Source organism: Urocitellus parryii, chromosome 7 (assembly GCF_045843805.1).
Source record: "Urocitellus parryii isolate mUroPar1 chromosome 7, mUroPar1.hap1, whole genome shotgun sequence".
Classification (NCBI taxonomy): Eukaryota; Metazoa; Chordata; class Mammalia; order Rodentia; family Sciuridae; genus Urocitellus; species Urocitellus parryii.
In genome coordinates this window covers 89,081,549-89,098,200 of record NC_135537.1, presented here as the reverse complement: position 1 = coordinate 89,098,200, position 16,652 = coordinate 89,081,549, and the positions used below count along the sequence as shown (strand labels likewise).

General features: G+C 33.4%; 1 protein-coding gene across 2 annotated transcripts in view; it reads left to right on the top strand.

The window, feature by feature from the left end:
• LOC144255769 (transport and Golgi organization protein 1 homolog) overlaps nt 1-16,652 on the top strand; it is a 31,249-nt gene that overhangs the window by 12,410 nt on the left and 2,187 nt on the right. The window contains exons 3-21 of one of the 2 annotated variants that reach the window (XM_077800648.1): nt 2,032-2,053; nt 2,921-3,009; nt 3,251-3,328; nt 3,416-3,526; nt 4,769-4,840; nt 5,020-5,124; nt 5,768-5,890; nt 5,989-6,094; nt 7,117-7,172; nt 7,261-7,351; nt 7,523-7,661; nt 12,353-12,454; nt 13,318-13,378; nt 13,495-13,530; nt 13,606-13,673; nt 13,785-13,885; nt 14,067-14,204; nt 15,171-15,247; nt 15,373-15,444. In XM_077800648.1, the coding sequence (XP_077656774.1) occupies nt 2,032-2,053; nt 2,921-3,009; nt 3,251-3,328; nt 3,416-3,526; nt 4,769-4,840; nt 5,020-5,124; nt 5,768-5,890; nt 5,989-6,094; nt 7,117-7,172; nt 7,261-7,351; nt 7,523-7,661; nt 12,353-12,454; nt 13,318-13,378; nt 13,495-13,530; nt 13,606-13,673; nt 13,785-13,885; nt 14,067-14,204; nt 15,171-15,247; nt 15,373-15,444 (1,647 nt within the window). The remainder of the gene's footprint in view (nt 1-2,031; nt 2,054-2,920; nt 3,010-3,250; nt 3,329-3,415; nt 3,527-4,768; nt 4,841-5,019; nt 5,125-5,767; nt 5,891-5,988; nt 6,095-7,116; nt 7,173-7,260; nt 7,352-7,522; nt 7,662-12,352; nt 12,455-13,317; nt 13,379-13,494; nt 13,531-13,605; nt 13,674-13,784; nt 13,886-14,066; nt 14,205-15,170; nt 15,248-15,372; nt 15,445-16,652) is intronic. The other variant, XM_077800649.1, reaches the window with a different exon arrangement.

Genomic DNA, 16,652 nt, shown 5'->3' with positions numbered 1-16,652 from the left:
ATATGTATCAGAAGTCTTAAAAGTGGCATAAAAGATGGGGTAGGTTAGATAAATATTCTTTTATGTAGCATATATGTCTAGTAATCTGTCTTAAAGAAATAACTATGCTTTGAAGATTTTGGTAATGTTTTTCAATGGAACAGTGTATTAGATTGAAGACTTAGCACAACATAATTCATTTAGGGGTTATTTTATGTTCGATTAATGGAATAGTAGGCAGATTTATTTATTTCAAAGCTTTGAGGTACAGAAAATGCTCACAATTAAATGTGAAGTGGGGGAAAAAAAGCAGAAACAAAGATTTAAATGTTGATGAACTGTATGTTAATATAAACACATATAAACGGGGAAATGCTGCAAAGAAATACAGTAAAATGAGAAAAAGGAGATGAGATAATTTTTCCAGTCTTTTATATAAATTTTTCCCAGATTTTATGATTTGATCATATATTCAGAAAATACCTTTTTACTTGGAAGTATAGATTATGTGTTGTCCAAAAATCCATTAAATGTTTTGTTCATTAAGTTTTTTTTTCTTGAGCAGAATTAGTCTATCTCTGTGTATGTGTGTACATATATGTATAAGTGTGTGTGTGTGTGTGTGTGTGTGTGTGTGTATACATACTTGTGTTTGTACTGTAGGTCATTCTGTTTCATAGTTATTTAACATAATTGGAAGAAAATTATTTTAGGTAAATGGACTTTGCATATGAAAAGCCTAACAGTTAAAGAGGCCAAAAGCATTGGATACAAATCTTTTCAAATCTGAGTGTTCTTTTTCTGATTTCTTAATTATTTCAGACATATCAGTGTTAAGATAAGTTTCCTCTCCTTGTACAATTGAGTGTAAAATCTCTTAAAAAGTATTCCCTTCTTAAATAGAAGAATCATTTGCCTGGATTCCTGTGAGGAATTTTCTAATCTCATTGTACTTTTTCTCAGTTAAAAGGAAAAAGGAAATAGAAGGATAAAGAGAAGGGAAAAACATGAAAACATTTTATATTTCTCTCTCTTGTTTCTTTCATTTCAAGAACCCCAGTACCTTTTTCTCTTTTCACTAGGTTATGTGGGATCTGGTTCCTAGCTTGTTGCTCCTCAGTTTCAGCATTTGACTTTGGAACTTTAGTCCCTACCTTAGATGACTGCTTTTATGCTACTTCCCATTTTCCTCTGTTGTCATTTTGAGCAAAAGGTTAGCAGGGCTATGACATTAAAGAAATGTTCATTACTTTCTGTGTTGGAGTTTTCTGAATGCAATTTCCTATTACGAAGATCCCATGGATGATCCATGGACACATCTGAGTATCCCATCACCATTTATAACATTTGAAAGGACAAGTAATATGCTAAGTTACAAAGAAATTTAGTGATGTTTTAAAAAAAAAATTCTGCTTAGGTTTTATTATCAGGCAGTTTATTGCTGTCTTTTGGAAATGATTGTTTTGTCCTTTCCAGAATATGTTAATTGTCATTTCTCTTGTTGCTTATGCATTTTCTTCTAGCAGTCTTCCCTTTCAGATTTCTTGCTATATATTTAGTAGTTTGCAGAAATAAGATGATATAGCCTCTTAGTTTCTAAATTCAGCCAATAGCCAAATTTAAATTGGAGTTCTAAGATGTTTTCTGGTGAGTGAATGTGGCATATCTTTGTACAAAGATTATGCCTTTAATATTGTTTCCTCAGATTACTTTTGAATAGTCATTGTTTCTAGACTTTATCCTGGTTATTTAGAATTGTCAAGTAAATGATTTTGAGTACACGCACACACACACACACACACACACACACATCTTTATTGTGAAATAAGGTACATATCTTAGTGTTTTTATGTCAGAGGCATAAAAATATCACTACCAATTAAATTTAAAAGGCTTGTTAACCTTTACTTATTTTTAATCCTATAAATTATTATCCTGAACCAGAATGTTATTAAATTCTCACTTGGTTATGATTCTGACTGTTGTTTTAGGAATGCTGTTTCTATTGAGCAGATGTTTGACATCAAATTTAATCTTTTTTCTCTCTTCTAGGTAAAAGATAGAGTATATCAAGGTAAATTTTTAGGTTTCCTAAACTTGTAATAACCCTTTGTATTGGTGTTTGATGTGTGTTTTATGTATGTTAGAAGTAGATACAGTGACTTTTAATGGATAATAGAGTAGATGATGATGGTTCCAACTCTGAGATAGGAGATAAAGAGGAGGAACAAATTGTGGATAAGGAGATGATGATAAGTTTTAATTTGGGGCAGATTAACTTTGAATATTAATGTAATGCAGATGTATTACATTTGAAGAGTATTTGTATGCTAATGATTTAATCATGCATTAGTAATTGAGTAGATAATTTAAAGAATATTAATGTGAATCAGTATGTTTTCATTTCTGTTTTTCTTTGCAAAGAATTAAATGATTCCATTTTCTGAAAAGAAAGTGTTTTGAAAAGGGAGGAATATCAAGCTACAACACTTTACTGTATTTCCCATCTGTCAAATAAGCTTAAATTGAAATATCATTTTGGATGGGAGGGGTACCTGGGATTGAACTCTGGGGCACTCTACTGAGCCACATCCCCAACCCCCTATATTTAGAGACCAAGTCTCACTTAGTTACTTAGTGTCTCGCTCTTGCTGAGGCTGGCTTTGAACTTGGGATCCTTCTAGCTCAGCCTCCTGAGCCACTGGGATTACAGGTGTGTACCACTGCGCCCAGCAAAATATCATTGTTCTTATATTTTTCTTAAATTTTAATAATTTTATACAGTTATTGCTAATAAGCATAGATTGCTTTTTAAAAGCATAATAGTTATGCTAAGAAGTATTTCCTCATAGTACCATATAACATGTCTTTGCTTTTAGTAGATTGAGTAATTGAATTTCATTTAGTGATTGTAGTAATCTTGTGTATTTCCCCCTTTTAGTCAATGAACAGCAAATTTCCAAAAAGGTGAACAATTTCATGAAAGAAAATGAAGAACTAATGCAGAAATTGCCAAATTATGAACAGAAGGTATAATTATTTTTTTGTTTCTTTCTCCCTTGGTTCTAGCTTGAATCATTTCTACCTGTTTTAATTTAAAAGTCGTATTTTAAAATTTTTGTTTCATTTTTTTCCTACAAATCATTCAAATTCTAAGCAGTCATATGTATTAAGTACTGCTTTCTTCTGGAAAGGGTCACTTGTCTGGAAGTAACTTGTATAGTAGCACTATAATTTGTGTATCTTAATTCTGAATGCTTTATTTACATAGATGAAGGAATCAAAGAAACAGGTCCAAGAGACCATGAAACAAAATATGATTCTTTCTGATGAAGTAACTAAATATAAGGTAAAAATCCCTTCTTTGGGGGGAATTACATTCTAAACTCAAAAGTAAATGTAATGAGTGAGTAATCTTGACACCTTTTTTTTCCAGGATAAAATGAAGCTTCTTGAAAAAGCTAAAGAACTTCTGGATGAGAGAGCTAAAAGTCTTCATGTTATGTTAGAATCTGAGAGAGAACAGAAAGCTAAGAATCAGGACTTGGTAAGAGTTTTGCTGCTAAGTGTTACTGCAATTTGGCTTTTGAGATATTTTGTAAAATTGGTTAAGTTGAACTTAATCCAGCTGTTAACTAAAGTAAGATTAGGAGTCAAGGAAGTTGAACCCACTTCTGCCCATTTTGTGGAACTTTTAAGTACTGATACAACAAATTATTTTTATGGGCCTAGGAAATATTTTTATTCTCAACCTTGGATAATTTTCATATTGCTTTGCTCTGCCCTTGGAAACATGCAGAACAACTAAAAAACTATTGTCTAGTTGAACAGTATTTGTTTACTTTTTACTTGAAAGAGTAATGAATTAATCAATTTTCTGTACTTAAAAAAATTTTACTTACATATTTCATTTTCAATTTCTATAAGTTTCTGTAATTACATAAAAGTTGCAAAAGATAGTAGAGAGTGTGTTCTGAAATATCCTACCCCCAAGTAAGCTTGATCACCTAGCTGAGGTAGTATTTATCAGATTTCTCCACTGTAAAAATTCTTTCCAATCCTTGTCATATTGTATTCTTTGGAAGTTACCATGCACAGCCCACAGTTAAAGTATGAAGAGTTACAAGGTCAGGATGCAGCTCATGGTAGAGCACTTGCCTAGCATGTATGAGGCCCAGGATTCAATCCCAGGCATTGCAAACAAAGATTGCAGAGTTATGTCCTTAAGGAGCGAGTATCTTTATAAATTTTTTGGAATTCTTCTGTATGTGAGATTAGTCTATTCTTCCTTAAATTTTATCATTTTTTACTTCAGATAAGAAAATTTTAAAAATGATCTTGGGAAATTTTTTTCTCTATCACTAGAAAAAAAATTACTAATTTGAACTGGTTTACTTGAAACAGTAATTAATTAGTTAATTTTCTATGCTTTAAAACATTTTATTTACTTATTGCATTATGATTTTCTATACTTTGACCTTTTTTCTGGTTATCTCATAAACAGTAAGGTTGTGGATGCCATGAAATATTTATGACTTCATTTTCCCTCATCTCTTTCAGTTCTTGATTTTTTGCTTAGTCCAAAGCTGGATCCCCTGCATTTACCTGAAATGTAATGGGATGGCTTGACAAAAATTTTGTTGTGTTTATCTTTTTTAGTATATATACGTATGTGTACACACACACACACACACATATATATATATATATATATATATATATATATATATATATCAGTATTTCTACTGAAATCCTAATGCATATTTTGTGTTCTGTTTTCACCTGGCAGATAATAGAAAATAAGAAATCTATAGAGAAGCTTAAAGATGTCATTTCAGTAAATACTTCTGAACTTTCAGAGGTAAAGCTGCCAACTCTTGCTAACGGATATTAATACTACATCTTAGTTTTGTTGCGGACCAAAAATTTGAGGTGTGCTAAAATGTGCAAAAAATGAGAACTATATGATGTCTGGTTTGGGAAAGTATAACTTTGTTTCTTCTTTGGAATTAATTCACTAACTGTAGTGTTTTTTATTAGCTTCAAATTATCCTTAATGAAGCTAAGCTTCGTGAAGAGAAGGTGAAGTTGGAATGCTGTCAGCTTCAGAAAGAAAATACCATGCTTAAGAAGGAGAAAGAGCAGGTAAAGAAAATTTGATGTCATACATAATTTAAACTAGAGAAGTGAATATAATTATCTTGTATCTTTCTTGGATCTGTTTCTGAGGTAAGGAATATTCATGTAGGACCTTTTCTAGATATGCAAAGTTTAAACAATGCTCCCCAAATTGAATGCATATATATGTTCTCCATCTGTTTTGGATTTTTGGATTATTGCTTTTCTTATCAAATGTCAATCAGTTATTAACTTGCATAGCCTCAAAGAAACTTTTTAAACCAGAAAATTAAGTATTTTATGATCCTCTTTTGAGTAGTTACTGATTCACCGGCCAAGGGAAGATTACATGATAAGGAATCTAAATTTAGGAGACAGTCATATGTGCTCAGCCATTCCTGCTGGAGGTAAATTATTTGAATTGGCAGCAATTTTCTGGGGAATGCAATAAACAGGGTCAACTTCCTGATAGCTCTGATGTTCTTAGTGCAGCTGTGAGAGTTGGGGCCACTCTGCCCTCTTCCTTAACCAAGGTCTCAACCCCCTCGATTGAGGCAGGCCACCGAGGAGTATGGCTCTCTATTTCTTTGTCTAAGTCTTGTAGTCCTGATGTATCCAGTGCAGAAACCCCTCCCTAACCCATAGGAATTCATGTGTTTTGACTTTTCAGTTGCAGCAGGAAGTCAAAGACTGGAGTATATCACATGCTGAGCTCAGTGAACAAATGAAATCATTTGAGAAGTCCCAGAAAGATTTACAAGTAACGCTTAGTCATAAAGATGATACTATTAATGTAAGTTTATACTCCAAATACATGTTTCATCTCATGAATTCTCCTGAAATCTTCTGAATTAAAATCGAGAGTCTTCCAACCTTTTGCTTCTTTTCTAGGCTTTAACTAATTACATCACACAGTTGAATCGGTTACAATGTGAATCTGAATCTGAGGATCAAAGTCGAGATGAGTCAGATGAATTAACCAATGGAGAGTTAGCAGGTAAGATCAGTCTCAGGGAGGTTGAATCCTTTTTTGCTTTCCTGTCTTTAATTAAGTATACAGATGCCACTTTTCAGCTGGCTGAATTTCTTCTTAAGCTTCAGGGTTGTAGACACATATCACTGGATCTATAGATATGTCTGTTGCATTGGCAGAGGTGGGTTGCTGGGCTATAATGTAGCAATAGGCATGTGAAGAACACTGACTTTTTCTATCCCATTGAAAACTAGTAAGTACACTGCAGCTACAATAGTCACATCCTATACCTCTAAGTATTGAACATTGTACAGTAAGAGAAATTTATTTCTTAACTTATGCAGATGATACTTGATTTTGATACTCATCATCTCTATGGCTCTGAGGTTTTAAGGTCCACAGTCAGTCTTAAGAGTCCGGAGGCGGTTGGAACCATAAACTAAGGCTGTGAGAACAGAGGCTAGAGACTATCAGAAAGCTAGAGAGGGAGTGTAACAGTGTTTACTGATGAGGAAAATATTTCCAGATGTTTTCTCCCAAGTTGGATATTGCTTACATAGCAAGTATTTCAAACCACACCTGGTAGTAGATTCAGGGAGAAAATAGAGGATTGAATCTTTCTAAACAAGACACTTACTTGCCCAGGTGAAGATAGATCTGAGAGAGAAGAAAAGCTTTTATCTTACAAGAATAGCATAGATAACATTTTAGTTGTGCAAACTAGAAATTCACCTTTTTTTTTTTTTAAGACAGACACAGTACTTTTATTTATTTTTATGCTGAGGATCAAACTCAGTGCCTCACACATGCTAGGTGAGCACACTACCACTGAGCCACAACCCCAGTCTGAAATTCACCTCTCTCTCTCTTTTTTTTTAATCTAAACTTTCAATTCTCTTAAAAGTCATTAGTCTAATCCGTTTAATTATTTAATTGATTTTTTTTTCTTCCAGTATTTGAACACAATCATTCTTTAGTTTGGGGAAGTTAGGAGAATATAGAGTTAAAAGTAAGGAAAGAAAAAGCTAAAGTCTTTTGTTTTTTAGGTGATCGGAACGAGAAGATCAAAGATCAAATTAAGCAGATGATGGATGTCTCTCGGGTATAGTTCTTTGTAAGAGTCCCATAGTGCCTGTGAATTCTTCCTGTGCCTCACTTTTAAGAATACCTCTCTTTTCTGCAATTTTTAGACACAAACTACAATATCAGTAGTTGAAGAGGATCTAAAACTTTTACAACTTAAGCTAAGAGCCTCGATGTCCACAAAATATAATCTAGAAGGTGGGTTCTTCTTGAGAAGAAATTGCCATGTTGGAAAGACTTAAAATTTTATTGGAAAGATAAAGAATGGCTTCTTGCTTTCATGCTTCTTACTTTTCTTAGCACTACTCCCTCAAACAAGTTCTTAAGTCCTTGTACACATATAGAGATAAGCTGTTTTATCCTTTACAGACCAAATAAAGAAATTAGAAAGTGACTGCAATTCACTACGGTCTTCTAAAGTTGGACTGGAAGAGGAATGCAAAACTCTTAGGCAGAAAGTGGAGATTTTAAATGAACTCTACCAGCAAAATGAGATGGCACTAAAAAAGTAAGATTTTCATTGTTTGTTATTGTTATCACTGTGTGAACTAACAGATAATTTTATCTAGTACAGATTTGTCTTTTTTCCTTTGTGTTTTGTTTCCTATAAGTTGCATTTTTCTTTCCATCATCAGTCTTAAGAGTCCTGAGGTAGTTGGAACCATAAACTAAGGCTGTGAGGACATCGTAATCAATTGTCAAATTCATATGAAGGCAAGAAGTGGTAAACTGGTATTAACAGTCACTGATGTGGAAATACCTCTCAAAGATCTAGACCCTTTCTATGATCCCACTATTTATTTTAATTACCTTTCATTGTGATCAGTTATGTAATTCTAATGTTTTGAACTTGTATCTCTAACTTTGGACCTTTAAAAATACTGAGTGATTTGGAATGACATGTTTTAGTAGAATAAAAACTTCAAAAAGGAATAATATTTACTTATTGATGGTACAAGTTTTGGACTTGAATATCTCAGATGTTCACACTAAAAATTGAACTGTGGCAAGGACTTTAGGAGTTATGATTACAGAAGTACTTGTTTGTAGTATATATTTATATATTAATCTTCTCAGTGTGGAGCTAGTTATTTTTTGAAAGTTCATTTGAAGTTTTTAATCCACAAAAATACTTGAATTCTCTAAAAATAGTTTTTTTTGTGTCAGATTTTATTTGTTTGCACCTGATTTTACTCTTCAGCATATTTATATCTTGTTAAAGCAAAGACAGACCTTCTTATAGACCTAACTATTTTTAGGTATTTTGACTTCTGTTGCCTAATTAATGCATTAAATATTGAAACCTTTCCATTAACTTTTCTAAAATTCTGTGATCTCCAAGCGACCTTTTTAGAATCTCAAATTTTTGTTCAGGCCAGTTCTAAATGCCTGGCCTGTTTCAAAGAAACATTTCTCATTTTATCACTTTTTTTTTCAAAAGAACACTTGTTTTCTCTGTCCCTACTAGTAATATGAATGACCTAAATGGCAATTAATTTTCTTTGTAATGCAGTTAAATTGTAGCACTATTTTCCTCAACTCCTCCAAAATTCATTCAGTCATCATCTGTGGTTTGTACTCTTTTTACTCATCCCCAGGTACTATGTTAGTTCATGCCTGTGTCATCTTTTCTGTTTCTAACCTAGGTCATCTGTCTTCATTCTCCATTATTTATATTTTTATATAATTTATTTCAAATTCTTAGTAATTTTCTCTATAGCCGCTTGAGTGGACTTTCTAAAATATAAGTCTGTCCATGTCAATATGTGCCTGTGGTTTATGAAGAATTTGCTTTCTATTTGATGACCTGTTCTTTTTTTCTTCCTTGTATCTTTTTAATAGTTTAAATATTTTTAATTAGTTTCCTCATCCCCTGTATAAGCTTGATGTAATCATAAATTATAATGGAATTATAATTATATAATTATAATTATAATTTTATTCATCTTCTCATAATTTAAAGGCCATGGTGTATATTCTGGATTTAATAAAAACCTGACATAGATTAATAGGTTTATTACTTTTTTTATGGGCTTTAAGTAGCTGCTGAATCAGATAACTGTTGTGGCATCGTATGTTAGTACTTCATATACTGTGAACTCCACAAGACATTCATTCAATTTATACACATATTTAAAGTTTCTGTAGTTCTGCATTCTACACTGTTGGTTTCTTATTTGAAATTATTTTCATTCTATTTGAACATTGTCCTTTAATGATAGATTTGATTAGTGTATCAAAGTAGTACAAGGATAAACAGAGAATAGTATTTTATCCACTAAATATTGCTACCTTCATAATCTGTATTAGGTTGACATGAACTTCATGATTAGAGTTAAAACCAGTTTCCATTTTTAAAGGATCTTTCTTTTGGCTACTGAATTCTGACTGTTACTTAGTTTTAGCAATTTAAAAATATCCAATTAATTACCATCGGTTTTAATTTTTTTCTTTAAGGAGTCCATTATCATTGTTGTTTGGTCTTATCCCTCCCCTAGTTCCTGTAGTCATTTCTCTGTTTTTTTAACAGTTGTATTGGGAAGTGCCTAGGTGTAGTTTTCCCCACCCCACCCACTTTTTCCTTTTGCAGTTATGTTGCTTGGGACAATTAAACATTTCTTGAATTGTCGAGTCTTTTTCTAAATGTTGATTTTACCTCATTCTCTCTTCTGATTATAATAATGCATATTAGAATTTGATTTCCCCTGCCTCCTACATTCTGGATTTACTTCTTCTGGATATTTTCTTCTGACCTGTCTTAAAAGTGGTAGGATTTATTTTACTTCCCAAATCTGTTGCTAAAATCATTCATTGAGTTTAGGATTTTAAAAAGTTCAGGGTTTAAAATATTATTTTAGTTGTAGATGGACATAATATTTTATTTTATTTTTATAGGATTTTTTTAAGAGAGAGAGAAAGAGAGAATTTTAATATTTATTTTTTAGTTTTTGGCGGACACAACATCTTTGTTTGTATGTGGTGCTGAGGATTGAACCCGGGCTACATGCATGCCAGACGAGCGCCTTACTGCTTGAGCCACATCCCCAGCCCGACACAATATTTTATTTATTTTATGTGGTGTTGAGGACTTATCCCAGTGCCCCACACATGTGGGGCACGTACTTCACCACTGAGCCACAACCCCAGTCCTATTTCAGTACTACAGCTCAAACCCAGGACCTTGAGCCATGTGCTCTACTATTGAGCTACCTCCCCAGACACCTTGCTCTTTCTCATAAGGGACTAGTATCTTACTGCTTTCCAAGCTATCTTTAATCTCATCATTCTGCCTCTGCCTCCTGAGTATCTTCGACTGTAGGTAGGTCACCACATGCAACTATTTCTTGGTTTTATAGTTTCTAATGCTTTGACAAAATTCATAATCTTTTTTTTTCCTCTTTTGTGGTGCTGGGGTTTGAACTCAGAGCCTGTGCATGCAAGGCAGCACTCTACCAACTAAACTATATTCCCAGACCTGAAATTCATAATCTTGACTTTACTTTTTTGACTATATAAAGCACAGTGATTTTAAAACATGTGCGGATAACCCCATTAGGTGGTTTCCTTTTATGTGGGATTTTTTTCTCACAGAATTTTGTCTTATGGAGTGCCTGGTCAGTTTTGATTGGCTAACATTGTTGTGATAATTATAGATGAAATTTGAGGACTAAGATGAAGTTATCTTATAGAAAAGTGTTGAGGTTACTTGAGTAAGATTGTCACTTTAAACCTAGTCAGCAATTAAGATAATTCAAAAATGACTTGTCTTTTCAATGTTTCAGTATTGTGCCTTTTGGATTTTTTGCCTGTTCATCACTTAAGTGTGCAGTACTTTCTAATCTAAACTCAAAGGCTAGGGCTTTTATTAAGGGTCCCTTTATTTGTAGCCCCAAACACTTCTTTTTTCCTCTAAGCCCAGGAATTTGATGAAGGCTTAGTTCAGACTCATTATATCTTTGTGTTATCTTCAATATGTGGGTAAACCTAGGAGAAAAGTACCTTAAAGTGCCAGCCTTACTTGTAATTCTGAGATTCCTTTTTCTAATGGATCTTGGCCACATACATATATCTTCACTGCCTTTTTAGCTTGGATCCTTTCAAACACAATTTTATATTCTTATAAAGATGTTTTGATTGTTCTTAGTGCTCTCAGACTAACTCTTTGGTAATTGGAAACAAAATTCTCTCTGCCCTTCAAGATTCAGTTTTCTCCTTATTCCTTCTTAAGCCAGTGGGGAAATTATTATATTCCTTTAGGCGTCATTTATACCTGAAACAGTGAGCTCTTTTATTCTTTAGCATCTTACAAGGTAACTAGTATATTATAGCCACTCATAAAATACTTGCTGAAGAATTAAATGAGAAGCTATATAAGAATATATAATCCCCTTTTTCTATTTGGTATCAATAATCCTTTTTTACTATAGTTCTTTTGATTTATGGAAAATTAAGTTTCAAGTTAATTATCATTTGAATTGGAACTATGGCTAAAGTAGTACAAGGATAGCAGAAAATAGTATTTTTTAAATCATTAAATGTGGCTACCTTTGTCTCAGTAGATGAACATCTTGAGTTTCATGATCAGAGTTAAAACTTGTCAGTAGATCTGATCATGGGTCAGTTTGGCTTCTTTTTCTGGTTGACAGACATTATCAAAACTGAGATTTGTCTTTTTGCTTAATTGCAATTCTTTTGAAATAGATATCTAAAGTGTGAAAAATGTTCTGTGGTTAATTGCATAGCTAAAAGACATATTCTAGAAGATTTCTTCTTTGACTGACTATATCTTTATTATGGTACCAGTCTTGGATTGAGAAAAGAGTTCCTCCATGACAAAGATATACTTAGTGTCCTACCCATGGCAGAAACGAGAAAAGAATTATCCCCTGCTTTATCCTAATATATTTAATTATGTTAGGTTGATCAGTCCTGATCTTCCACATTGAAGTAAAGTGAGTTTTTATTATCTTACACACAGGAGACTTGCCCTTGGGGCACATGTTGTTTTCACATTTATTTTATTTACTGGTAAGTGGAGAATTAAGAGGAGAAGTTAGAAAATGTAAGTGATTTGCCAGAGTTTGATTTACGAAATTGCAGGTTTGAATTTCTATTTTATGTGCCTAAGCATTTTATAGAATTGTGGGAAGTGATATTCACAGAGAGAAACTTTTGATTTGATAACTGGCTTTATTTTAGGAAACTGAGCCAAGAAGAATATGAGAGACTAGAAAAAGAGCAGCAGCTGTCAGCTGCAGATGAAAAGGTGGTTTCTGCTGTACAGGAAGTTAAAAATTACAAGTGAGTTCAGTTTCTAAAGGAGGGTGTCAATGTCTAATGAACTAGTGTTAGCTTTCTTTTTAAATCTTTTTTTACATTATGTAGATAGAAGAAAATAGCATGGAAGTATAAATAACAAGAGGATATGAATACATTCAATTCACACAGGAGAAAAAATAAATTTCAACTTTACAAATGAAAAATGTTAACAAAAATTTACTTATACCCAATGGGCAAGACCATAGGGAACTTGGTCAATGCAAACAGTTCTGGGGGTTTTGTATGTTGTAGTAATTCTTTAAGAAATCAGTTTGCTGTGTGATGTATCAAGACCCACAAAAGTGTGGCATTTGATAGACCTTGGAAATCTTCTATGGATATAATTTGAAAAAAAGAAAAAGAGTTTTAAGGAGGAAGATATTTCTAGCAGAATTACTTGAGAACACACTGATGAACAGTTAAGGAAATTATAATTTATCATTCAGAATCTCTAGCAATTAAATGATAAAGAAGTTATTAGTATTAGGTATTTATTTATCTATCTATCTATTTATTTATTTATTTATTTTTGGTGCTTTACTACTAAGCTACATCCTTAGACCTTTTTTTTTACTTTGAGACAGGGTCTCAGTTGCATAGGTTCCCACTTAATTGCTGAGACTGACCTCGAACTTGTGATCCTCCTGTCTCAGCTTCCCAATCATTGGGATTACTGGCATGTGGCATTGCACCTGGCCTGTAGTATTAGTTTTGATCACACTGGATTCATATAACTATAGAAATGTTTTTCTTATGTATAATAAAGTCTTTAAAAGTATAGCTGATGGAATAAAGGGGAAATGGTCAGAATGTTTCAAATGTTATTCAATTGTTGTAATTCTTAGGCAGAGAATTGAAGAGATGAAAGAAGAACTACAGAAAACCGAGCGCTCATTTAAAAACCAGGTAGTAATTAATACTGTCCTGTAGTTGCAGAATTCTTTGATATCTAATACAGACAATTATAGGCTATTATAATGAGTCCCTAAAAACATATTTTTTTAATGTGTTGTCTTTTTCAGATTGCTATGCATGAGAAGAAAGCTCATGATAATTGGGTAAGATTTTTCCCCCTTTTCTTTATTGTGTGCATAGCCTACCGCAACTGAATTTGAATATTTTCTCTTTAATAGCTCAAAGCTCGTTCTGCAGAAATAGCTATAGCTGAAGAGAAAAGGGAAGCTGCTAATTTGAGACAGAAGTATGTGATTTTGGTATCTTACTATATGTTTTATAGTGTTTTAAGGTTATGCTAGATATTATCTATGGATTGCTGTTTCATAATTCAGCCCATTCTTTCTCTATACTCAAGATTATTGGAAATGACCCAAAAGATGGCAGTGCGGCAAGATGAACCCGTGATTGTAAAACCTATGCCGGGAAGACCAAATTTACAAAATCCTCCTCGGAGAGGTAGGGGGCACTTTGTAAAAGGAGCTATTTTATTTCTTGGTGCAGAATGTATGTTAATTACTTTTTATTTCTGTCTGTAATGGTTATGAAATAATCTGAATGATTTGCTAAAGCGGGAAGTGAGGGTTGGTATCAGGGAGAAGGCTGCCTTAAAGTAGTAACACGGCATTGTTGTCTTTAGGTCCACTGAGCCATAATGGCTCTTTTGGTCCATCCCCCGTGAGTGGTGGAGAATGTTCCCCTCCACTGACAGCAGAGCCAGCTGGGAGACCTCCTTCTGCTACTCTTAATCAAAAAGATATGCCTAGAAATGGATTTCGTGAGCATTCACATGTTGCTTTATAGTAAACTGCTTCAAGGTTTTGGTTTTTTTTTCCCCTTTTGAATATTCTAATGAAAACATAGAATTTGGACCTGTACAATATATAGAAGATAATTTCTTACTTTATCTTAGTGAATGTTTTCTGTAAAATCTGTTCTAAAATAGAAAACATTTTTTTTTTTTCCTGGAGGTCTCTGTATTGTTTTTTTCTTTTAAATTTTACACTGTGAAGTGTAAACCTTTATCTTTAAATTAAATCTGTATGGTGTTCCTTTCCCAAATATTATAAAAGTAGCCTTAAACTTTATGTAGCATACATATTTCCAACATTATTATTATTTCCAATTCTAAATAGGACTGTAGTCTTGGTAAGATTGGAAGTCAGGTTATACAGACTAAAGAAAAGCCAGCCTACACATACTTCAAGTCTATAGCTTAAAGTTTAGGACCAGTACTTATTAATCTGCTGTTCTATCAACCCAAGGCAGTTCTTTATTTTACTTAAGTCTCTTCATAAATTGTGATTTACGTATTGGGCAACCCATTTTTTTAAAAAAAATATTTTTAATTGTAGATGGACATGATATCTTTATTTATTTTTAAAATGTGTGCTGAGAATCAAACCCAGTGCCTCACACATGCTAGGCAAACACTCTACAACTGAGCTATGACCCCAACCCCTGGGCAACCCATTTTTCATGTTGCTTTCTAGTTATTGTTGAACCCTGACCTGTCCACCAGTGGTTTATTTCTTCTGAAAAATACATACAAGGGCTCTGATCTTTCTTTCCCAAGGGTCAGTGGATGGACCTTTACCTCATACTGGTCTTCTGAGGCATCTGGGAAACCCGTTGCCTCTGGTAAAGGGACCAAGTAATTTCAAAGAATCTGTAATTGTGGATGGAGGATTTTTATTCTTTTCATATGAGAATAAGTCTGAATCCATTCTTTGATGTCTAACAGACCCGGGATGTGGTCCAGCTCACATGAACAGCAGCTCCAGAAGTTCTTCTCCAGCTGAGGTGACGAATGAGGGCAAGGTAAGTTCTGTAGTTACTGTGAATCATGTGGTCATGCAGGAACATGTAGCTTTGCTACAGTACTTGCTCTTTGCTTTATCCTTCTTTGTGTTCTATTTGTACTATCCCATTTGTTTTTTAAAAAGCAAACTGTTCCCCAAGAACCTGAGACCCCCTCAGTCTCCACCATTACTTCTTTGACTGAGCATCCAGTTGGAGTAAGTACTTAGAGGTTGAAAACTGAATTGGGTTTTATTCTGTGCATTTCTGGGAAGGATATTCAGAGCATGACACTGATCTTATTTGCTTTAAACTGCATGCAATATTGAGCTTACTTTTCTCCTTAACTTGGGAATGTTGCTTAAGTGTGCACAACTATAATGAACTGCAGAATGTGAAAAGTTATCACTCTAACTTTATATGGTGTTTTGTGTTGAATGTTCTAAGGCAAAGTAAATTCATTATAAATTATATAATTCATCATTTGTATTTTTGTTTGGAAGAATGTTATTTAAGAATTCCTCTTTGTGCAAACCCTATTTTGAGTGATTTGAATTAGATTGGTATCAGAATTTTCTGAAAGTGAAATACTGTTTCAGTGAAACAATGATCATCTGAAATGACCTCTTTAGTCAGTCCCAAGAAATGGTCTCATTTGTTCACATAAGTGTATTCTCTTGTAACTGTGTTGCTATTATATCTGGTAGGTCTTCTGCAGCTCTATAATAAAAATTTTTAATTGTTTAGTTTCAAACCCACTACTCATAGGAAATGATAAATCAATATCTCAAATGGTGTACAGTAAATGAAAGTAAATATAAAAGCCTTGTCTTCCTAATTTGTGTATATAGCACTGTGATGGAAAATACTTCTCAAGTTACAGTGTATATATTTTCCAGGAATATACATCTCTGGAGAAATCTAAGGACAGCTTAGATAAGACCCCAAACCCCTTTGTAGTAGAAGATTTAAAAGAGAGCAAAGACCCATTGTTAGAGAGAAGTAGAGGTGGGAAAAGCATGGCTTGGAGGCAAACCTGCATTGAGTTCCTTTAATATGCAGTGTGGCCTTCAACAAATTATGATATTCCATTTGCTTTTGTTCCCTCTTATTTAAAACAAGACAGTCTACTTAAAGATCTCAGAGGTTGAATAATATATGAAAGACTTACTGAAGATACTCTGAATAGTAGCTGTTATTACATGGGTAGAAAATGGATTTTTCATTTTATTCTGTTCATTCTTAATATGGAAATAAGCTATTGTGATGAAAGGGAAGTGATGGGGAGGAGGGACTCCCTTTGAAATAGATTGTAGTGAATACAGCATGACATACTGGTCAGAAATCACCTCTGTTAATAACCTCTGCCAGTCCTCTTGCCTTTCCCTTTCCTGTGCAGATATAATCAGTAACAAACTGCTCCCTC